This window comes from Vicia villosa, linkage group LG1, assembly GCF_029867415.1.
Source record: "Vicia villosa cultivar HV-30 ecotype Madison, WI linkage group LG1, Vvil1.0, whole genome shotgun sequence".
In the NCBI taxonomy this organism is placed as follows: domain Eukaryota; kingdom Viridiplantae; phylum Streptophyta; class Magnoliopsida; order Fabales; family Fabaceae; genus Vicia; species Vicia villosa.
Window position 1 is genome coordinate 161899123 of NC_081180.1, and position 23818 is coordinate 161922940.

General features: G+C 35.5%; 1 protein-coding gene across 6 annotated transcripts; it reads left to right on the forward strand.

Moving 5' to 3' along the window:
- The first annotated feature begins 3075 nt into the window (after positions 1-3075).
- On the forward strand, positions 3076-22835 carry LOC131644558 (uncharacterized). Of its 6 annotated transcripts, XM_058915090.1 has the most exons (18): positions 3076-3253; positions 3833-3902; positions 4092-4844; positions 4938-5084; positions 5197-5310; positions 6404-6462; positions 7315-7381; positions 7453-7504; positions 7604-7696; positions 7797-7880; positions 7996-8420; positions 9932-9993; positions 10592-10661; positions 12194-12274; positions 12407-12508; positions 20931-21055; positions 21730-21805; positions 22349-22835. In XM_058915090.1, the coding sequence occupies exons 1-18, from the start codon at positions 3207-3209 to the stop codon at positions 22439-22441; spliced, it is 2520 nt and encodes an 839-aa protein (XP_058771073.1). In that variant the 5' UTR covers positions 3076-3206; the 3' UTR covers positions 22442-22835. The 6 variants fall into 6 exon arrangements, 3 of the variants coding, with proteins under 3 accessions (XP_058771073.1, XP_058771072.1, XP_058771074.1); XR_009296548.1 differs by lacking the exon at positions 22349-22835 and having other exon boundaries at positions 20915-21055; positions 21730-21753; XM_058915089.1 differs by having other exon boundaries at positions 7453-7696.
- Positions 22836-23818: the final 983 nt, after the last annotated feature.

Here is a 23818-nt window from a genome sequence, read left to right on the forward strand (position 1 = left end):
ATAAGAATTTTTCTTCACCCACCTCCTAACCTTCTTGCCAACCCCTGGTGAATTTACCACAATACCCCTTGTTTCGGAAGTTCATTTCCGAAACTGTACTTATTTTCTTAAAAAAGGTGTTTTCGGAAATGTATCTCCGAAAACGTGTATTTTTTAATATAAAATATTGATTTCGGAGATGCATCTCCGAAATAAAGTTATATTTTCAGAAAATGTGGTGTTTTGGAAGTTCATTTCCGAACGCACCCCCCTTGGAGAATTCGGAAATGAACCTCCGAAAATATGTCTGGACAGAATAAAATGAAAAACAACAACAATTCGCTTTATTTAATCGGGTGAAGTTTACAACGACAATATTACATAAAATTAAAGTTACATATTGTTGAACACGGGTAGGTGGGGATGAGAGAGTGGTGGGGAGAAAAAAAGGCTTCCAAATTTCAAAAGTTGTACTACTGTGAGTAACAAATGACGGAGGAGGTGTAACCGGGGCCGGAACATATGACGGAGGAGGTGGATGTCCGGAGGAAGAAGAACCGGAGGTACGTCCACCGCGAGACAAAGGAGCCAATCAATGTAAGCTATAATTTATCATTATCATCAGGGGACGTCATTACAAAAAATTGGGAAAAAAATCTTATTATTTTTAATCTTGATTTTTTAGAAATGACGTCCCCAGATGATAATGATAAACTATAGCTTACAATGATTGGCTCCTTTGTCTCGCGGTGGACGTACCTCCGGTTCTTCTTCCTCCGAACATCCACCTCCTCCGTCATATGTTCCGACCCCGGTTACACCTCCTCCGTCATTTGTTACTTACAGTAGTACGTATTTTTATTAACATGATAAATCCAATACAAAAACACTGTGCGATACAATCCGAAATCCGAACAAAACACGTCAAACAAAACAAAAACATGTTATTCTGCCCGACGAGCGTTACAAAATACACATCAAACAAAATAAAAACACGTTATTCTTCTCGACGAGCGAACTCCTCCGAATGAAGATAATTATACCAATCTTCATCCCACTCAGTATCAGAACCATCAGCGTTGATCACGCCTGAAGCAGAACCAGTCAAAAGCTTCTTCTCCTCCTTCACCTCCTTCATCTCTTTCACCTCTTTCACCTCCTTCTTTGAAGAACCCTTTCTTCCCTTAGCGCCCTCTTTAGAAGACGCAGTCCTGCGTGCTTGTTGGTTGTCTGACATGTTCCTGTAAACAGTTGAAATCGATTAATATGCGAGACAAAATAAAAAACAAAAAAATTTGAACTTCTGATACAATTCGGAAGTTCATTTCCGAAAACTGGGAGGGAGGTGTTTTCGGAAATGAACTTCCGAAACACCCCTGCGATGGACTTTTCTGCAACTTCCATGGCAGACCCCTAAACCAAACTTCAAACCAAATCAAAATGCTTCTAAACAACCTAAATACTACTAACAACCTAACCATATATCATTTATGCAATTAAAACCCTAAATAACATGCATTTGAATAATAGATCTAAAAATTTCAAAACTTACAAAGTGTTAGGATTGAGGGCTTTTGAATGTTGTTTAGCAGTGTGATTGGAGCCTTGATGCAGCTTTGGAATTCTGTTTGCACAAATTTTCGCCTTTGCCACTTTTTGTTTTGATTTAGGGTAAATGATTGGGGGTGGGGGAGTGTTTTGATAAATCTGCAGAAATCGCAGTATTTCGGAAGTGAACTTCTGAAATAATGTTTTCGGAAATGCACTTCCGAAATAAGTCAATTTTTTCAAAAAAAAAAAGCTTTCGGAAATGAACTTCTGAAGCAGGGGTATTTTGGAATTTTCGCAGGGGGTGACCCCCATAGGGAGGTGGCCAAAGAAATTTTCTATTTTAATTTCCTCCCTCAATTTTCTTTTTCCTTTTTTATTTTTCTAAATTAATAAATCGAATCTTTCTTAATGCAACGAAAAGGATCACGTAAAAATTGTCTTTATTTTAATTAACAATTGTCTCTATTTGAGACACAAAATTCTTATTTTCAAATGTCAATTTTTTTATTTTTATCACGGGGCAGTATCAACACGATACCTATACTACTTCTATTAACAATTCTATATAAATACACAAATGAATGACAATTATATATATATATATATATATATATATATATATATATATATATATATATATATATATATATATATATATATATATATATATATATTCATTACTCATTATTTAGCTTTGGTATGATTTTAACAATATCTATCTCAAAATCATATTACATCTTGCTCATTATAACTTTACACTTGTCTTTAATGTTATTGGACACAAAAAGTTAGATCAAACCAATAAAATATGTATAAATGTTAATTTGCACTTGATAAAATGACACTAGACACAATTAGTTAGATCCAGACAAAAAATATATATATAAATTGATCATTTCAATGATGAAACATTTTAAATATTAATATGTATTGCAATTTTTTCACTGTAATATTATTGAAAAACCAATTCATTCTTACTCTAAAGATAATTTATTATTTAATAGGTGTTGAGTTATCACTCATTTGCACATGTCTTTAATGTTAAAAATATGAATGAAATATTTTATAAAGTGTCTGGGACACAACCAATTAAATTCTAAGTAGAAAAACATACATAAACTTAATTCTTAAATTACAGTATAATTTTACACTACTAAATAATATTTATCCGTGCGGATGCATGGGTATATTACTAGTTATTGATCAAACTAATATTTATATCAGGGAGCATGAAGTTATTAATCTAAATATTGATTATTAACACGACATGAAGTTACTGCTTAAAATATTTTTTTATTAATTATATATTAAATTATTATTTTTTCACGGGTAACAAGATATATTTCTATTAAAAAATATACATCTTAAATAAATGTGTGTCTCGTACCAGATCCGGGTTTGTTACTAGATCTATTATAAAAATAAAATTTTATTTATTTTTGATATATGATGATTCATAAGAGCTACACGTGTCGATAATCCATAAATCAACTCTGTGATACTACAAAAAGGAGGTTCATAAATTCGAACAGCATGCGACGTGGAATTTCTGCTTCGATTTCATACACGGAGAATTGGAAGACTCATATTCAGTTAGCATTTACGATCCTCCGAAACTAACTCCCTAATCCCAAATCTCTCTCTTCAGATTCATCTTCGCGCCAACACCACCGAACATGGCGGAAACCGCTTTCAATCTCCTCCACAACTTCAAATCAAGCAGGTATATATACTTTCACACATTCATAATTCGTTTCTCTTCCTTCCATTTCCACGTGTCTATGAACCCTAACATTTCGCTAGTTCTTCGATCTAGTTTTGAATTATTCTTCGTTTCAGTCACTGTTCTAAGAAAAAACTATTCATCGATCGGCAATCGTAAAATCACGATCCGATTACTGAATTTTGATTAGTTGAGTGGTGTTTTGGATTTATTCATGTGTAATTTGAATGAGGCTCTTTGATATATGAAATGCGGTGGTGGTAGCGTTTGATTTGTGAGATTAGTTTTCAGAGTGAAAGCTATGGGCTGTAGAATTGTAACTGTTTTCAAACTATGTTGTTGTCCTTGCTGAGTAAACGTACATTGGAGGTTGATTCCAGGTAATGTATACCGTGAAGCTCTGCATATGCGTGTATTTTCTGTAGGACATTCGTTTTGAATTTTTGTTGCGGTTCTGTGTTTGAATTTCGTCATCGTTTATTGTAGTTTGTGTTGTGTTTTATGTTTAATTTATATTGGTTTTGGAAATGACTGTTCTTTTTGTCCATCGGAGAAATAATCGTAAGTCTATGTTTACAGAGATTCTTATGGGTTTGCATTAAGGCCTCAATACGCACAAAGATATAGAGAGTATTCCTTAATCTACAAGGTAACTATTCATTGTACTTCGATTTGGATGTATGCTACTGCTGGTCTAGTTTGATATCTCAATCCGATATTGGTTGAATATATTTCCTTGAATAATAAAAAAAATAAAAATTGAAGCATGATATTTTAGCCTTTTGATACAACAAAAAATTGAACTAAATAACCTAAATTGATACATTTATCATATTAGGAAGAAGAAGCTGAAAGGTCAGATAAATGGGGAAGTTTCATTGAACAGATAGATAAATCATCTCAAGCAAGTTCTTCTGAGGACAAACATAAAGAAACATTGAAAGTTGAAAGTAGTGAGGTCAAAGAAGAGAAAAATCCTCATAGGGTAAGTACTGGGGATGATTCGAGTAGTAGGAATTTTTCTGAATGTGCGGAGGTAGAAGAGACAAGTGCAGGCAGAATTATTGAAGGAGAAACTGAGATAAAAGAAGGTGACTCAAGTAGCAGGACGTCTTCAGGAGAAACTGAGACAAAAGAAGTTACTGGTTTGGGGAAGACTAGTGAAGGGGGTGATTCAAGTAGGAGGGAGTCTTTTTCGGATTGTTCAACAAGAAATAATTCTCCAAAGGAACTGCACCATTTAAAAGAAAGCAAGACCCGTAAGGTTCAATGCTGGGCTGAAATTAGGCCATCTCTTAGTACCATTGAAGAAATATTGAGCTGTCGTGTCAAGAAAGGAAAGAATATGAAAGGTGGGAAGATAAATGGTAGTGATGGCCACCTTCCATCTATAGAAAAATCAGAACCTGTAGAAGGGGATTCTGAGGAAGATAGTCAGGGAAAGGTCTCCACTAATGAGACTCTAGATGGTGGTAATGGTTCAAGGGCGGAAAATGATTTAATGGATCGAAACCTGCCAGAACTTTTCTCCCCATGGAAGGAACTGGAGTCCCTTGTTCAGGGTGGAGTCCCCAAGGATCTTAGAGGAGAGGTAAAATTTATGTTTTCTTTTTCACTCAAGTTCCAACTTTTGTTGGGGGAAAAGTATAGTAGCCTTCCCTATACTACAATATTGCTGTTACAGGTCTGGCAAGCCTTTGTAGGTGTGAACACACGGCGGGTGGAGCGTTATTATGATGATCTTTTAGCTCAAGAAACTAACAGTTGTGAAGGCAAGGAGCAAGATGTTCAATCTGTTGCATCAGGGAAATGGAGAAAGCAGATTGAGAAGGTCATTAGCTGCATGCGCCCTGGAATTTATTTTGATTTGTAGGTGCTGCATCTTTTGCTTTATATTGCAAGTTGGCTCTCTCCTTAGACTAAATAGCACTTTCCATTCTCAGGATATACCGCGAACTTTCCCAGGCCACCCTGCTTTGGACGAAAATGGCAGAAATTCCTTGAGGCGTTTACTGCTAGCATATGCTCGACATAACCCCTCTGTTGGATACTGTCAGGTAAATAGTGTAAAAAACTCTTTCTTGGTAAATACTGATTCAGCTATAATTTTCTAATGTTTAAGCTTTTGAAACTTGCTCATAAAATTTACATCCCTCCAAATAAGTATTTTCCTTGCAAGGGTTAAGATAAATTGAAACATATTGTGCCATTGGGAAATTTAGCTATTATGTCCAGATACTGTTATGGTGATTTTCCCCATCTGTGAAAAAGAGGAGTGCTAGAAACACTCTCTTATTGCTAGAAACACTCCAATATGGATCCCACCACTTTATATGGGACCCATTTTCCAAAGTGTCGTACCCACGTGGGTTTCACCCAATAAGAGAACGAGTGTTAGAGTGAGTGTTCCTAGTACTCAATAAAAAATAGTGATTATGCCACTGAAAATCAACTCAAGTTTTTCTTATAAACAAACAATAAGGCCAAAACAGAGGTAATACTTTGAAATCAACTTAAGTTTTGCAAACTAGAAAGGTCTCTTCAACTAATTGCTGAAGACTGACTCATTAGCATTGCTGCAGTGGTCTGCCAAACTTTTCCTACTAAATTCTGATGACGATTTGTTGTTTTAAGAGCACATCCTTTTATTTTACTTATTCTTCAATATATTAATGCATTTCCATGTGTATATATCTTAAAGATTTTAAGCTTTCCCACTAAATTCTGACGGCCATTTGTTGTTTTAAGAGCGCCTTCCTTTTATTTTGCTTATTCTTTAATATATTAGTATATTTCCATATATAGTAATATCTTCTTAAAGGTTTTTAGCATTCCTACTTCTTGTTAGTACCTCCTTAAAACTAGAACACGTGTTTGCTAAAAAACTATAGACTGTTTAAAGCCTGAAGCATAAGCTAATTGGAAGATTTTATGCCCTGTGCAACATGAAAGGTGATATACTCTCTATTATTGACTATATTTGCATTTCCATTGCTGTTACTCCACGCGTGTCAGTCTCTTCACAGGTGCTATTCTTCATTATTGTTGTTGTTGTTGTTGTTGTTGTTGTTGTTGTTGTTGTTGTCATCTTCGTCATCATAAACATCATATTATGTTTGTCCTTAAATTTTATTGCTGAAATACATGCAGGCAATGAACTTCTTTGCTGGTTTGTTGCTGCTTCTTATGCCAGAAGAAAATGCCTTTTGGTAGGTTTACGAAACTTATCTTTTATTTCCCCTTGTCAGTCCCCTTTATAACATAATAGTTGTTCCAATGAATAAACTTCCATCCATTTTTTCTTTTGCTTACTGATTATAAGGGAAACTAATCTTCTAAATATGCATCTATTTATGACTGCCTATTGGTATGTTTTAACATAAAACATATTAGAACTGTATCAAAAGAATTAACAAAATATATTTTTTTAATGAATTAAATCCTTAACCCCTAGTTTTCTAATGCACAAACAAAGGTCAGAGATGGTGAAAATATAGAAATGTTATCAGGTATCCAGGTCTTTAAAACACCTGATAACTTTGCTCGTTACTATTTCTCAAAATACAAGATAGCCAGCAATTCCAATTTTACAGATTTATGTGGCTACTTCCCCTCCCATGAATGCAAACTAACTAACACCTGTAATAAACAGTCTCCAACAGTTATCTATGATGCTCTGCTACAGTTATTATTTCCCTTGAAGCTATATTTTCCTGCTGCCCTGCTTATTTCCTGCATAACCTAAACCTTCTTTGTTACAACAACAACAACAATCAATCTCTATTCAACTCATTAATCTCTAGATCTTTCTTAATAGTTTCTCTTATAGATTTGTGAAAACTGAATAATATATTTCAAGTATGAAAAACGGACAAGCATTAATCTCTTTATATTGACTATTCTAACCTAATGGGTCTGACTATTGGACTAAAGGTCCGAATATAAGTTACTATTAGTACTAACAATAGTAAAATAACTATAAAAATAAATTATTTACACGATCAATACTTGAATTTGTCTTATGTTTATATGATGTGATTTGTTGGACTGGTATAACTCAGGACTTTCGTTGGAATTATTGATGATTATTTTGAAGGCTACTATACAGAAGAAATGATAGAATCCCAGGTGTGAATCATAGTATTTAGGACAAATTCTCTTTGCCAGTCACTAACTCACAGAAGCTATTAACCTTTTAGGTGGACCAGCTTGTTTTTGAGGAGTTGATGCGTGAAAGATTTCCGAAACTTGGTTCGTATTTATCATGTTTACTCTCTAGTGTTTTCCTTATAACTGTCTCAGAATCAGCTTGGATATCAATTTTTTATTCTATAAATGTTTTTGGTGCAGTTAATCATCTAGATTACTTGGGAGTGCAGGTAGCATGGGTATCTGGGCCGTGGTTTCTATCAATCTTTGTAAACATGATTCCCTGGGAAAGTGGTAAAATATTTTTGGAATGTTTTTTTTCATGTAATATTACAACATTGATTTTGAACTTGGATTATTCTTAAATGTTTCTTTTTGGTGTGTTTTTTATTAGTTATTCGAGTTTGGGATGTTCTGCTATTTGAAGGGAACCGTGTTATGCTATTTCGAACAGCGCTGGCTCTAATGGAATTATATGGTATTGACTTGTGTTTATCTATTTTTGCATCTGATCTATGCTGAGTAGTATGACCAAGTAGTAGACTAAACTAAGCAATTGTTTACTTTGTTAAATAACATATCTCTTATTCTAGGTCCTGCGTTAGTTACAACAAAAGATGCAGGTGATGCAATTACTCTATTGCAATCACTTGTTGGCTCGACATTTGATAGCAGCCAGCTTGTCTTTACTGCTTGTATGGGTTTTCTAGCTGTGACTGAAGCAAGATTGCAGGAACTGAGAGTAAAACACCGTCCATCTGTATTAGAAGTTATAGAAGAGAGATCAAGGAAAGGACGAGTTTGGAAAGATTCCAAGGGGATTGCAACTAAATTGTATAGTTTCAAGCATGACCCAGGGTCACTGGTGGAAGAAAAAAAAGATAATGACAAAGGTGATATGGTAGCTGATAAGGATGTGCAGTTGGGCTTGGAGTCCCATTCCTCTAACTTAGATGAACTGCTTAATAGTCTCAATATTGATTCCAAAATGGATTCCCTACCAGATCTCCAGGAACAGGTTGCTTCTCCTCCTCAACTTTCACCTTACTTCTCCATTGTAAAAAATGAAGCTATCCTTGTGAATTAGATTGAAATTTATCTACTATTAAACTCTAATTCCATGTATAATTCCACCAGTATGCTAAAATACCTCTAAGATGTGTGTTTTGTCATGTTGTATCTTGAGTCAGGTTAACTTGATAGTAGTAAAAGGTGTGTCTGCATTGTTTATAATTTGAAATTAAACAATGCTTAAGATCAAGCGTAAGCCACTCTGCCTATCTGTGATACTGATATACCATTTGACTCTGGTGCATTTAAAAGAAACTAGAATAAGATGATATTAAGTGGCAATATGGATCTTCAATGGGCTTTTATGTGTTGATTTTTAATACTTCTGAGTTTTTGTCCTTTAAAATGAAATTAGATCTTATTCATCAGAAAATTGCACTGATAAAAGTACTTGCTCCATATGGAGATAATTATTTTCTAAGCACATTTTACAGTGTTTCTCTGATTCACTTTAAAATGTAACAAAGTATGTATTTGTAGATTTATCATCTGTCTACTTAGCAACAATGGGATTTTGATAGCTAGTTACAACTTTGTTTTGTATAAATTAATAATTTATAGAGATTGTTGTGCAGAGTATTTGGTTAGATAAATACATACTTCAGTGACATAAATGATTGCAATTTGGCCTGCTATTTACAAATATAGTGTTTTTTTTTTTTACTTTTTATAATAAAGAAAATGGAGGATCACTATGTCAATGTATATGTTAAGAGTCTTAATAGTATAAAACATGTTTAATGAAATCAAAATTTCAAATTTCCATATGCATACTAGAGAAGTATGCAATTTTGTGCGATAATATGTAATACATAGTTATCTATCCATTGACCTTAACTTTTAGAATCGTGCGGGTTTCCAATTGTTAATGTGTTATTTGCTACTCCCTCTGTTCCTTTTCAGTTTCATTTTAAGATTATTTACACATACAAAGAAAACTAATAAATTTTGTTACTATTGATAAAATTATTTGTCTTAATCCTATAATACCCTTAACAATTAATTATTGCATTCTATCTACTTATCTCTCTTCAATAAATACTTAAGGGTATTATTGATAAACCAATAATACATGTTGTATTAAACTTTGAAAACGACAAGTAAAAAGGAATGGGAGGAGTATCTATTACATTGCAAAGTTGGCATGACTGAATACCGTAAGTAGCTGCAAAACTCATCTAGAATAACCTAGTTTATTTTTTCTAAGTGAAGGTTGGCTGCATGACACAAATATTCTTGATTGAGCCAACACATCATTTGTCAAATTTTATATTCTCAATGGGCAAAATTTGAAATCACATGTTACTACTATCACGTAAATTCATAATTTCAAAGTGTAATTTCCTGGTTTAATTATTTTTTACAGTAATATAAAAGTATTTATCCTATAAATAGTTGCTTTATTGTAATCCGTTATTGTGCAACTCTTAGTTTCGATGATTAACAGCTTTTGTGCAGGTAGTTTTGTTGAAGGTTGAGATGTGCAGATTGCTGGAGGAGAAAAGATCTTCCATACTCAGGTAATTATTATTGGTGTCCATACTCTAATTCTCAATATTTTAAGGCAACTTGATTTGTTCTCTATCCTTCTACATATAAAGTTAACAGAATGTTTCTCAAATAGAATTGAAGGAAAAGTTAAGTTTGTGAAGGATTTATCAACCGAGCGCGCAATTATCCTCATGCTTAACCATGTTACTCACCTATCTGCTGCCGTTAGAGTAACTCAAAGCCTACCCATAAGAAATTCCTTCCAATATTTCCAATGATTGTGTTCAAACCAATCCCTGAAACTGAGTTTGGAAATAGTTCTCAACCAACCATATATGGATCTGTCTAAAATCTCTCTAAGCCCCTAATTGTTGATCCATTTTTAATATTCTTCATATTTGTTTATTATCCACGTTATATTCCATTCAAGTCTTCTTGCTTGTAATTTCAAATGTTATTAATCTGTATAATGCTTTGCATATAGCACTTTTGATATTAAATATGTATCTTTCCTATTTTCATTACCCATGTTCCTTTATCAATATGAAAACTTAATCTATTCAATAAAAATTTGTGGGATTTTCTTAATCCTTATCCATTTCCATGCGTGTTTCATATCTTGAGCAGAGCTGAAGAACTAGAAACAGCTCTAATGGAGATGGTGAAGGAAGATAATCGTCTGGAGTTGACTGCGAGGGTATGTGCAACATTCAAAAAATTGGTCTTGTTGTTTTATATTATCTCTTTGTTAGTATTTTTATTTCTTATGATTCAGATTAGACCTAACTCAACCCTAAGAGCTGGCTTAAGAGGTAAGGACTGTTTTTTTTGTCAAAGTAGGATCTCAACACCATCACCACCACCCGACATCCAAGATGGGAAACCTAGTATGCATACAAATAAATGTGGGTGGCCCAATAACAACACCCCTTCACGTCTAGAACTAGACATGTAGAGTGTGGACTAATGGAGATGGCCTATTAACAAACCTAGGATGTTATGATACAATTTAAGAACTTGAGCTCATCATAACTCAATTTTACAAGCCAACATTTCTTGATTGTCTGAGCCTTATGAGGACTACATGTTGGCCATATTTGTAAGTTTATGTGGGATCTTAATGGTGTTTATTAAGTTTTTGAAAATGGAAGTCATTTTCTCATTGCCTTTATTTTCCTGTAAGTATCCTTCATGAAAAAAAAGTGGATTAAATGGAAGATAGTCTAACTAACAATGGTTGAATACCGCTAGAAAACCTGAGGAGAAACCATAAAAACAACTATCAATATATTGAAAATTTGGTTTCTGATAGAACCCAATGGCATTGCTTGGTCCATATAGCTAACTCCATCCATGGCACTAAACTTAATTGTTGTGGATATATTTGAATCTTTTAATATGATAAATTATCCCGTGCTTTTTATAAATCTATTGTTGCTGATACTGGTAAATGATCCCCGTGTACATCTTTATCTACATTTGACCCTTAGGTTCTGTTAAAATTTTGACATTAGATAAGATAAGGCCTGAAAATGGATTTATAAGTGGGGCAATATTCACCTTACAAGCTGGTTTTGTAGGAGTTGAGTTAGGCCGGAAAAGTCTTTGGCTGCTAATTTTTGAACTAATACCCTTGGGTCAGATTTTTACTATGAAATATTTTATGTCCTTCATACTTCATTATGTCTTGACATGAACTCAATATTATGTAAACTTGCATTTTTCTATAGAAACTAAGAGAATAGGGAGAGATTTTGAAACTTACAGAAAACAATACTTACCTTAACTACCTATTTTCTTAAAGGTATATATCTTAGAAAGACCATTTTATTAAACTCATTCCTGAAGCACATATATCATTATAAGTAATATGTGAAAAATAGGAAGACAAAGTATATTTTAAATTAAATGTGCTTGAGTGAGTTAGTACCTCACCTCATGTTTAATTTATATAAATATGAATTAAAAGAGTAATAATTGTCAATGCAATTTACAAGGCGAGTTATTAATTTGGGTCTATTACCGAATATACATTGTTATAAATAGTCTTCATTTAAATATCATTTAATCATTCAATTCATAGGGGCGACTTCTTGCTGAACGCCATATAATAACTACTTGGAAAGCTAGTTCAGTGTTCAAGTACAAAAAATTTAATGATTTCTTTCTTCTCTACAAACCTCTTATATGGTTGTCTTTCAAGGTCTACAAACGTGTGTGATCTTGTAGGTTGAGCAATTGGAGCATGAGGTAGCCGTCTTACAACAAGCCCTTACTGATAAGCAAGAACAAGAAGCTGCCATGCTGCAGGTTCTATGTGCACCTGTTTTCTCCAGTGTCTATTTCTGTAAGCTTATTTGCAGAAGTAAATAAGTAAAAAGAAATTGAGTAAAATATCTATATAAGCTGTATGGACAATTTTAAACTCTTCTACATGCTCAGGTTCTAATTCGGCTAGAGCAGGACCAAAAAGTTACTGAAGATGCCCGCAGAAGAGCAGAACAAGACCTTGCAGCTCATAAATTGGAAGTTCACGTGCTCCAGGTAACCTCTCCCCTTAATGATCACGGTGATTCTAGTCAATTGTTAGTGTATAACATGCTTAGAATATCATATCAATGTTTTTTCTTAAAATGAGATATGGAGACAAGTCTTGGTAGTGCATAGTTTTTGCCTAAATAGACGTAAAACAGAGTATATGGAGAGAAAATTTAGACAAACAAATTCAAATGTGGAGGTTAAAAATGGAGAACGTATAATGCCGCAAGTCTCACATTTTATGTGTTTTGGGCTCTTATCATATAAAGTGATGTGAACATTGAGGAAGATGTCAACTGTTGAATCCAAGTAGGGTGGATGAAATGGAGGAATGTTTCGAGTGTAATATGTGATTGCAAAATACCTCTCAGGTTTAAAGGAAAACTTTATCTCTCATATATAGCATTCTCAATGTTGTATGGAATTGAATGCTATACGTTAAAACGAACAAGGATGCAAAATTAGTGTTACTGTTAGGTCTCCTATTGATAGCTAAGTAGTTGTTACTAGTTAGTTAAGTAGTTGGTTAGTTAGTTAATGAGCCAATGGGGCTAGTTAGTAGTTTGTTGAGATGTAGTTTAGGCCAAATAAATGATGCATGCTTCCTATAAATAGATAGGAGGATTAGAGAGGGAAGCATCTTGTAGTTTGAGAGGAATAGGGCCTTATGGCATTGGGAGGTAGACAATCCTTTGAAGTGCTGTCATTGTTGTAGTCAAAGGGGGATTCTTCCCCATTTTTAGTATGATATATAAATTGGTACTATCAGTTACCAAGGTGAGAATTTTACAGAAGATGAGTAGTTACATAACACAAGATTAGATTCAAAATGCAATCATTATGGAGAAATTAAGGGAAGCCCGCATAGTTTATAAATTGAAGAATCTCATTTTATATGGTTTGAACATGTACGGCGAAACTTGTAGAAGCACTGATAAGAAGATTACAACACCCGAGGCTACAACACCCGAGGCTGAAGAAGGTGAGAATTGGTCGCCGAATTCTGTCAATAAGGAATACTTATTGCAGTGATTTTGTTATAACTATATTTGATGTTAGTTGCTGAATATAGGTTAGGCTGTCTAATTATATATAAATTATAGGAATTAGAATATTTGTATTATTAATGCCATTTATGACTTATGTAATATATATGGATAGCATCAGATCAATGAAAAGTGAACAGAGAAAACACAAATTCTGGTTTTGTATCCTTGACAGAATAATATTCTGACATGGTATCAGTAGGTTATCGATCTAGCCTGTCAGATTTGTGTTGATAAGTGTTCTCTTCGACATTTTTGTTTTTCGATTTTTTTTTTGGGGTTCGGCTCTTGTTTAGTTTTGGGTGACTCTTGTTTTGGTCCCCTTCTCTGCTTTTGGTCTTCTCTGCACTCGGTTTTTTTTTTTCTTGTGGCTGTTTCTTGGTTTTTGTTTGGTTTCATGGCTTCGGAAAAAGAAAGAGAGAATTTTTGTGTTCGATTTACTGGGAAAAACTATCCTTCGTGGGCATTTCAATTTGAAATGTATGTGAAAGGGAAAGGAATGTCTGGTCATCTCAATGGGGCTTCGAAGGCTCCAACCGAGAAGGTTGCGTTAGATACATGGGAAACAAAGGACGCGCAAATAATTTCTTGGATCCTTGCCTCAATTGAGCCTCAAATGGTTAATAATTTGCGCTCCTTCTCGACCGCCAAAGCCATGTGGGATCATCTTAAGGTTATATACGATCAGAATAATGCAGCGAAACGCTTTCAACTCGAACTAGATATTGCAAATTATCGACAAGGCTCTCTGTCCATTCAAGATTACTACTCTGGTTTTCTAAATCTATGGGCTGAACATTCTGAGATCTTGCATGCTGATGTTCCTAAAACATCCCTTGCAGCTGTTCAAAATATTTATGAAGTCAGCAAGCGCGATCAGTTTCTTATGAAACTTCGCGCAGAATTTGAAGTGGCTCGTGCAGCTTTACTTAACCGTAATCCAGTTCCTAGTTTAGAAGTTTGTGTCGGGGAACTTTTCCGCGAAGAGCAGCGCCTACTCACCCAAAACAGCATGTCACCGGACCAGAATACTACCGATGCTGTCACAGTCGCCTATTCAGCCCAAAATACAGCCGACAGACGTGATACGCGGCGTGTCCAGTGTTTTTCCTGCAAACAGTTTGGTCATATTGCTCGCAACTGCAGTAAGAAATTCTGCAACTATTGCAAACAACGTGATCACATTATTACTGAGTGCCCCACGAGACCCGCTCGGCGCCCTACCCAAGCCTTTCAAGCTACTACCCAAGCTGCTGGTTTGTCTACTCCTATCATCGCTAATGCATCTGATACGTTGACTCCGGAGAAGGTGCAACAGATTGTTCTCTCAGCTCTATCAGCTTTGGGCATTCATGGTAAGTCTACTAGTGCTTCAACACCTTGGTTTGTGGATTCAGGGGCTTCTAATCATATGACTGGATCCCCTAAACACTTACAAAATGTCCATGCTTATAAGGGCACCCAAAACATTCAAATTGCTGATGGTAACACTCTGCCTATTTCTGCTGTTGGTGATATCAATCATTCCTTTAACAATGTATTTGTGTCACCAGGACTTGCCTCTAATTTAATTTCCGTTGGCCAATTGGTGGATAATAACTATAATGTTAATTTTTCTCGTAACGGTTGTTTTGTGCAGGATCAAGTGTCGGGGAAAGTGATCGCGAAGGGACCTAAAGTAGGCAGATTGTTTCCGCTCCAGTTTCATTCCTCTAATTTTTCTTTTTCTTGTATTGATGTCTCACATCCGTTTGCGGATTTGCATAATAAATTAGGACATCCAAACTTTGTTGTTTTGTCTCACTTAATAAAAACAGGTTTATCGGGCCACAAAAATATCAGTGTTGACTCATCTTTTAATTGTTCAGTGTGTAAACTTGCCAAAAGCAAAACTCTTCCTTTTCCTCTCCATGCTCATCGTGCTGAAAAATGTTTTGAAATTATTCACAGTGATGTTTGGGGCGTGTCTCCAATTTTATCTCATTCCAAATATAAATATTTTGTGACGTTTATTGATGACTTTAGCCGTTTTACTTGGGTTTATTTTCTTCGTTCTAAAGCTGAAGTTTTTGCAATGTTTAAGAAATTTTTGGCTTACGTTGAAAACCAATTTCAGACCACCATTAAGATATTACGTACGGATTCCGGTGGGGAATATATTTCTCATCCTTTTCAGGAATTTTTGCAACAAAAAGGCATCCTGTCTCAGCGTTCATGTCCCTATACGCCTCAACAAAATGGCATCGCCGAACGCAAAAATCGTCATTTACTTGATGTTACGCGCTCCTTGCTTCTGGCTGCCTCTGTCCCTCCTCAATTCTGGGTTGAAGCTTTGTCAACAGCTGTCTTTCTCATCAACCGTCTTCCTTCTCAGGTTCTTGGGCTTGATTCTCCCTATTTTCGTCTCTTTCATGCACATCCTGATTACACTAATCTTCATACATTTGGTTGTGTATGTTTTGTTCATCTTCCACCTTCTGAACGAAATAAACTTGGCGCCCAATCAGTTATGTGTGCATTTTTGGGTTATAGTACCACTTATAAAGGCTTCTTGTGTTATGATCCCACCTCTCGTCGCTTACGCATATCTAGGAATGTTATATTCTTTGATCAACAATATTTTTTCCAAAATACTAAACCTTCCTCTATTGATTTTGTTAATCTTGTTGATTTTTCTAATGATTCTCTTCCTATAGAACGATTTAAACCAGGTCATGTTTATGTCAGGCGCGCTCCGACTTTGTCCCTTCCCGCCACTAATCCGTCACTTGAGCCTGCACCAGCGCCTCTGCGACGCTCACAACGAGTGTCTCGTCCACCTGATAGGTATGAATATAGCCCTATTTCTCTTACTGCTACTCTATCTGGTACACCTATTCCTACTTGTTATTCTCAGGCAGTTAAAGATGCTCGTTGGGTAACGGCAATGAACGATGAACTACAAGCCCTTCAAGAAAATTTCACTTGGGACATTGTTCCTCGACCTCCAGGTGTTAAGCCTATTGGGAGTAAATGGGTGTATTCGGTAAAGTTGAATTCAGACGGTACTCTTAATCGTTACAAAGCCCGATTGGTTGCATTAGGCAATAAACAAGAGTATGGGGTGAATTATGATGAGACCTTTGCACCGGTCGCGAAAATGACTAGTATTAGAACCATTTTGACTATTGCTGCCTCTCAAGGATGGCCACTTACCCAAATGGATGTGAAGAATGCATTTCTTCATGGAGACTTGGCAGAAGATATTTATATGACCCTTCCTCCAGGGCTGCCTTCCTCATCTGAAGGGGTGTGCAAGCTCAAACGCTCTCTATATGGATTACGACAAGCTCCACGAGCATGGTTTGAAAAGTTTCGAACTACTATACTCGGTTTTTCTTTTACTCAGAGTAAATTTGACTCATCCATGTTCATTCATCGCACATTAAATGGTATTGTTCTTCTACTTATTTATGTTGATGATATGATTATTACCGGTTCTGATCATGTCGCGATCCAGCACATTAAGCAACAACTTCAGGCTTCTTTTCATATGAAAGATCTAGGGGGTCTTCATTATTTTTTAGGGCTTGAGGTTTGTTCTAATTCCCAGGGAATTTTTCTCCATCAACATAAATATACTGAAGATTTGATTTCTTTGGCGGGCCTAACTTCAGCCACACCAGTGGATACTCCTCTAGAGGTTAATGTGAAATATCGTCGTGATGAAGGTGATCAATTATCTGATCCTTTGTTATACCGGCAGCTGGTCGGTAGCCTTAATTATTTGACCATTACTCGCCCCGATATTTCCTTTGCAGTTCAGCAAGTGAGTCAATATATGCACACTCCCCGCCATCTTCACCTAGCTGCAGTACGTCGCATCATACGGTACTTGAAAGGCACATCTACACGCGGCCTATGTTTTCCTGCTCGGCAGCCTCTTAGTTTGATTGGTTATAGTGATGCAGACTGGGCCGGTTGTCCCGATACACGAAGATCAGTTACTGGTTGGTGCATGTTTCTTGGTCCTGCGTTGATTTCGTGGAAGAGTAAAAAGCAGTCTCGCGTCTCTAAGTCTTCAACAGAATCTGAGTATCGAGCAATGTCTACAGCCTGTTCTGAAATTACTTGGCTTCGTGGACTTTTGGCTGAGCTCGGTTTTCCTCAACATACAGCCACACCACTTTTTGCCGACAATACTAGTGCTATTCAAATTGCTACTAATCCAGTTTTTCATGAACGCACAAAGCATATTGAGGTGGATTGTCATTCAATTCGAGAAGCATTGGACAATCATGTTATATCTCTTCCTCATGTCACATCGCAACTTCAACTTGCAGATATCTTCACTAAGGCTGTACCTCGACCTCGACATCAGTTTCTTATCAGCAAATTGATGCTTCTTGACCGACCGCATCAATTTGAGGGGGGATGTCAATAAGGAATACTTATTGCAGTGATTTTGTTATAACTATATTTGATGTTAGTTGCTGAATATAGGTTAGGCTGTCTAATTATATATAAATTATAGGAATTAGAATATTTGTATTATTAATGCCATTTATGACTTATGTAATATATATGGATAGCATCAGATCAATGAAAAGTGAACAGAGAAAACACAAATTCTGGTTTTGTATCCTTGACAGAATAATATTCTGACAAATTCACGTCGGAATAAGAGAGATCCTGTGGTTATGTAGGGATGTGACTGCATGGTTGAAGGAATACTTATGAAGATTGATTGGTACTACCTATACCAACAAGATGCATCTTCTTTTCGATAGTCTAACAAATAAGAACTCCATAGTTAAGTGTGCTTAACTTGGAGTAGTATTTGGATGGTTGATCATCTGGGAAGTTTCTCGAAAAGCGTGTGTGAGGACAAAGCATACTGAAAAGATCTGTGTTGGTTTGTGAGGTTAGTCGGTAATCTTAAAAGTAGCCTAGAGCGTTACAAATGGTATCAGAGCAGACCTCTCTCAGTACGATGTGGTTCGGGAACGAACCAAGCGGAAGTAGGTGGGTATGTAACACCCGAGGATGAAGAGGGTGAGGAGTGGTCGCCGAATTCACATCGGAATAAAAGAGATCCTGAGATGGTGCAGGGATGAGACTGCATGGTTGAAGGAAGACTTACAAGGATTGATTGGTACTACCTATACCAACAAGATGCATCTTCTTTTCGGTAGCCATCCTAATAAGAACTCCATAGTTAAGCGTGCTTAACTTGGAGTAGTATTTGGATGGGTGGTCTTCTGGAAAGTTTCTCGAAAAGCGTGTGAGTGGGGACAAAACATGCTGAAAAGACCCGTGTTGGGTTGTGGGGTCAGTCGGTAATCCTGAAAGCAGTTTGTGGCGTTATAGAGACAATAAAAACTATAGGTCAAATCGTGAAAAGAGATGTAGACGTTACTGGTCTGTCATAGGCAACAAGAGCTTATGCCATCAACTGATTCATGTGGTCGACTTTGCCTAGTGGGAAAATACTTAGCCGTTGTTATTGTTCTTAAAAAGATTATAAAAAGGTGGGAAAATACTTAGCCGTTGTTATTGTTCCTAAAAAGATTATAAAAAGAGAGGAGCATCGTATCACATACATGAATAGGGTGACATTCTCTAACATGACTTCTTTTTCATAAGAAAATCGGATAAAAAACTTCCCATAAACTTCTGTCTTACTGGGAGAAAAAGTGAACAAGAACAGTCAAGTTATCAATTAAAGGGTGAAAATGAGGTTTCTTTGAGAGAAATATTTTAGGAGATTCGAGAAAGTACTGGTGGTGATGTCATGTAATGTAACGAGATGTCTGAAGAAATTGGGAAGGTAGAAAAACAGACACTGAGAATCGAGAGACTTTAGACTAAAGGATAAAGATTCTTGATGGTGCGGTGATAGAAACAAAAGAGTAAGGTTAAAAGGGAATATTATGAGGCATCCCATTATGTAAAAAATTTAAAAAATTGGAATAACTATATAATACCAAAGAAAAACAATAAGACTGGAGTAAGCGGACACTAGAGCATGAGCACTTGATGTGTTAAGCACTAAAGCATGGGAACAAACTATCTACAAGATATTAAGAATGGTTGTTGGGTTTGGAGATCAGACCATACCAAACGTCACCTTGTCTGCGTAACTTGGTTTCATCAAACAAAATGATATGGAGATAAATGGAGACGTAAACTACAAGTTTCAAGCATGCAGTTGTATGTAATGGAAGAATGTTTCTGCTTTGATTTGTGATAGAAGAAGGCTACTCAAGTTTAAAGTAGAATTTGTTCATAGAAATTTGAAGGTTGCCCGGTAAAGGACTAACAAGAAAGCACGTTTAATGTTCCAAAGATGAGAATGTTACGACGGATGAGTGGTTACATGAGACAAGAATAGGAATGATATCATTGGAGAGAAAATTAAGGTAGCTCTCATTGTAGAAAAAATGGTAGTCTCCGAATATGTAAGCTATCTTTTTACTGTTTCAATTAGTTTGCATTTTTTTCTGCGTCTGAGAAACGTACATGAATTAAGTTCACTCAAGTCAAAAAATAATTATGTACACAAACTCAATTCATGTGCGATTCACATAGGTGCACGTAAACTGAGTTCATGTACCGGCTATAAATTCTAAATTTTAAGATGTTACGTAAACTCAACTTACGTCGGTGTATGTGAACTCAATTCACTAAATTATTTTTTCTTTCATAGCATAACATTTGTGGACAGATTTTTAGAATTTCATGAATACACGACTTTGGAATTAGTACCCACATGAGTTTGCAATTAACGTATATTTACGTGAATTGAATTCTCATGGCGGTACATGAATTTAGTTCCAGTATACATCTACCACATTGGAAAAAATATAATGTAGAAAATTTTCAAAAAAATGGGTTCAAATTCGAAAAATGAGATGAAGAGATAGACAAAGGAAGAGAATATGAGAGGAAGAAGAAGACAAAAGAAGATTAAGAGTACAGGGAAATGAAGAGAAATTGGAAAATGGTAATGATTAAAAAATGGAAAAGAGAGTAGTGATATTTTTGTCTAATGGGGGGAAAAATCTTAAAATAACTTTTACTCAAAATGTGTTGTTATTGTAATATATTTATGGGAAACTTTTCTCTTGATAATTTTCATGGAAAATATCATATTTTCTTTTTGGCTGTAGTTTGTTCATTGTGAGCTATGGATGTCTTCTACTTTTTAGGCAACTAGATTATGAAATTAAAATTTCCCCTATATCTTTGCTTTGATACAAATACCCGCAACATATCCCTGCCTGATGTTGAAGAGCTTTATAATTTCTGGTATCAGAGAGAAAGAAGTAGCCGCAATGTGCTAATTGTTAAGGATCTTACTAGACACGCTTATATCTATTTCCAGTATAATAAATATGCAGGAAAAGTATGAGAAGGCCACAGCATCAATTGCTGAGATGGAAAAGCGAGTTGTTATGGCAGAAAGTATGCTGGAGGCTACACTTCAGTATGAATCTGGTCAATCCAAAGCGCAGTCTTCTCCAAGGTACAAATTAAAAGTTGATTCATCATAAACCTGCTTCATAAGTTTAATGTCAGACAGGTTCTGACTAGCACATTAGATGATTTTTTGGATATTTTGGCCATTCTCATTGATAAATAACTAAACAAAACAACTGAAGATAATTACTAAATTAAAAAAACTATATATAAACAGCAACCTTTATGAACTACCATTTTGCATAAGCTGTACTTATTAAACTAAGAAAGACGATCTTTTTTAACAAATAGCATTAAAAGATTGATTTTCATTGATGAAGCTCAATAGTGAATAGTAATGAAAGCAGCCAAAGCTTCAGTGAAAGGCTTGAAGTCTCTTGGTCAATATCATTATTCATGCTTCTCTTGTGATTGCAAATAACTTTTCGAAATTACAAACTAATGGAAAGAAAGTTGTTATTTTGATCTTATCATGGGAAAACTTCAATAATTGGAAAGAAGATTGATATTTTGATCTTCAACTTCAGAAAGTGCATGTTATTCACTTCTTTAATAATTTGTTTTGCACCATCTGAGTCCTTTGATTGACATTACCTAGTTTCCATGGATTTGCGGGTAAGGGATGCTAATACGAAGAGTGTGTTTGTGGCTTATGATGTGAGGTGACTTTGTTTGAGACTGCATTATTTTGAATCATTTTGATTGGTGTTATTTTTGTAGAGCTGGTCGTGTTGAAAACCCTTCACGGAAGATTGGTCTTCTAAGTTTTGGACTTGGTTGGCGTGACAGAAACAAGGTAAGATCTTCTCTATGTTCAAAGTATGTCTCGTTGACTAATAATCAAGTAGAGGACACGTGCTTACAGCTGTGTTGATAAATCGAATTCAGAAAAATTCATTTTTGTGGTGTACCAGTTCAGTTGGTAATTCCTTGGCCTTAAAATTAAACTCACTGCACAGTTATTTGAACCCACATCTTCATGTTTTGAGGGGAACAAATTGTCTATTTATTGTTTTGGGATCTAAGCTTTGGAGCTACAATTCCCAAATTTCATAGAACGTCCGTCCATTAAGAGTTCCGGCAACACGATATTCTAAACACACTTATAACTGATCTATTTTTAAAAGTCGAAAACATTTTTATAATTGATCAATTTAAAAGGCAAGTGGGTTAACTGTAAAGATAGACTGAGATAAATAATGGGTTGAAGTGGGTATTTTTAGTAGAATAGTAGTATCCTTTTCTGTCCATTTGCCAGGCCTTTGCCATTTTTCGGCAGCTAGAAGTTTATTATTTATTATTGTTTGTAAAGATTATCCCTTCACATCTTATGAAACAGGGCAAACATAGCACCGAGGAATCAACCGAAAGTTCGCATGACAATGTCACTCCAAGTAAAGAATCCAATACAGAAGAAGAACAAGGTAGATAAAACATGCAGGGCAGTGCTGATCAGACCGACAATCCGGTTCTTTCCTGCCAATTTTTTAGTTGTTGCCTATTCCTGATCATTACTGCTCAATTTTCATTGTGTATCCCCCCTTACTTTCTTCAGGATTTTGAAGTGTTGATAGATCAATTAGGAGTAGAAACTAGAAAAATATATTTTTGGCTTTTGACACCATGGTTCCAATAATTTTGTTTTGCTAAATATAGTAGAAAAAATAGCCATAAACTGGGGCTATCAGTTTCTAGTTTCTGCTAGGTAAAAGATGTTATGCTGCTATGGTGTATCCATCTTTGTTAAATGTCTGTGCATATTGGTTTACTAAACCAAATTATGTAACTATAAATATATATAATCTTGGTTAACAACGACTTTTCTATATCCATGTTCTTGGCGTGTCTATTTGAAAAAGTTTGTGCTTCTTATGTTTGATCTATATTTCGGTAAACGTTGAAATGTAAGAAAAGTCGAAACCCATCAAAATGATACTACTGTTAATGCAAGCAAGTGGAAGGTCTCGCAACAGTGATGGAGATCGTGGCCTGATGGGGAGTTGTGCAGATGCCTGGCAATGATAGTTGAAATGTTAGGCAGGCGCAATGTCATATAGCGGCAACATCAATGGTAAAAGTTGTGCAGTTGGCAGTGATGGAAGGCATTGTGCCTAGGGATGGCAAAATGGGGCAGTACGCTTCTGGTAATATGAAAACGGGGTTGTTCATTACACATCATTGCCTTTATCACTCACCTTGGTGAAATTTTCAAAATACTCATAAAATCTGAAATTTGTAATCTGAACGCACCTTAACCACGTAAAATCTGAAATTTAATCTGAATGTACCTTAACCACCTTTCGGCAATTCCATTTTGTTGAGGGGAGTTTACACACGAAGTTTGATGCATAATGCTATGATTTAGGAGGCAAGTACCAAGAGAATGATGACAGTACTTTCCCCCATTATCTATCCTAAATACTTGAATATTGGTTTTGGATCAATTTATGAAGATTTTCATACTTCTGATTTTTCTTTCATAAGGAATATCCAGATAATTCTTGTGTGATTATCTATAAATGTCACAAACCATTTTGACCCAGTGACATTGTTAATTCGGGAGGTGCCCCATACATCACTGTGGATTAAGAAAAAAGGATAAGATGGCTTATAGGGCTGGATATGATAGTGGAATTTGGTGTGTTTGGCCAATTCACAAACTTCACATTTTAACAAATTTGAATTTTTATTAAATAAAGATAGAAGTATTCTTTCCGAGTATATGAAATTAGGGTGTCTTATGCAATAATGCTATAACATAACATTATTTTTTGAAGAAACCATATGAGCACCCTTAATGGGCCCAATT

Coding starts and splice junctions, on each gene's coding strand:
- LOC131644558 (XM_058915089.1), top strand. CDS start 3,207: ATGGCGGAAACCGCTTTCAATCTCCTCCACAACTTCAAATCAAGCAG. Junction 5,311..6,403: donor CCTCTGTTGGATACTGTCAG/GTAAATAGTGTA, acceptor AAATACATGCAG/GCAATGAACTTCTTTGCTGG. Junction 6,463..7,314: donor CCAGAAGAAAATGCCTTTTG/GTAGGTTTACGA, acceptor GGTATAACTCAG/GACTTTCGTTGGAATTATTG.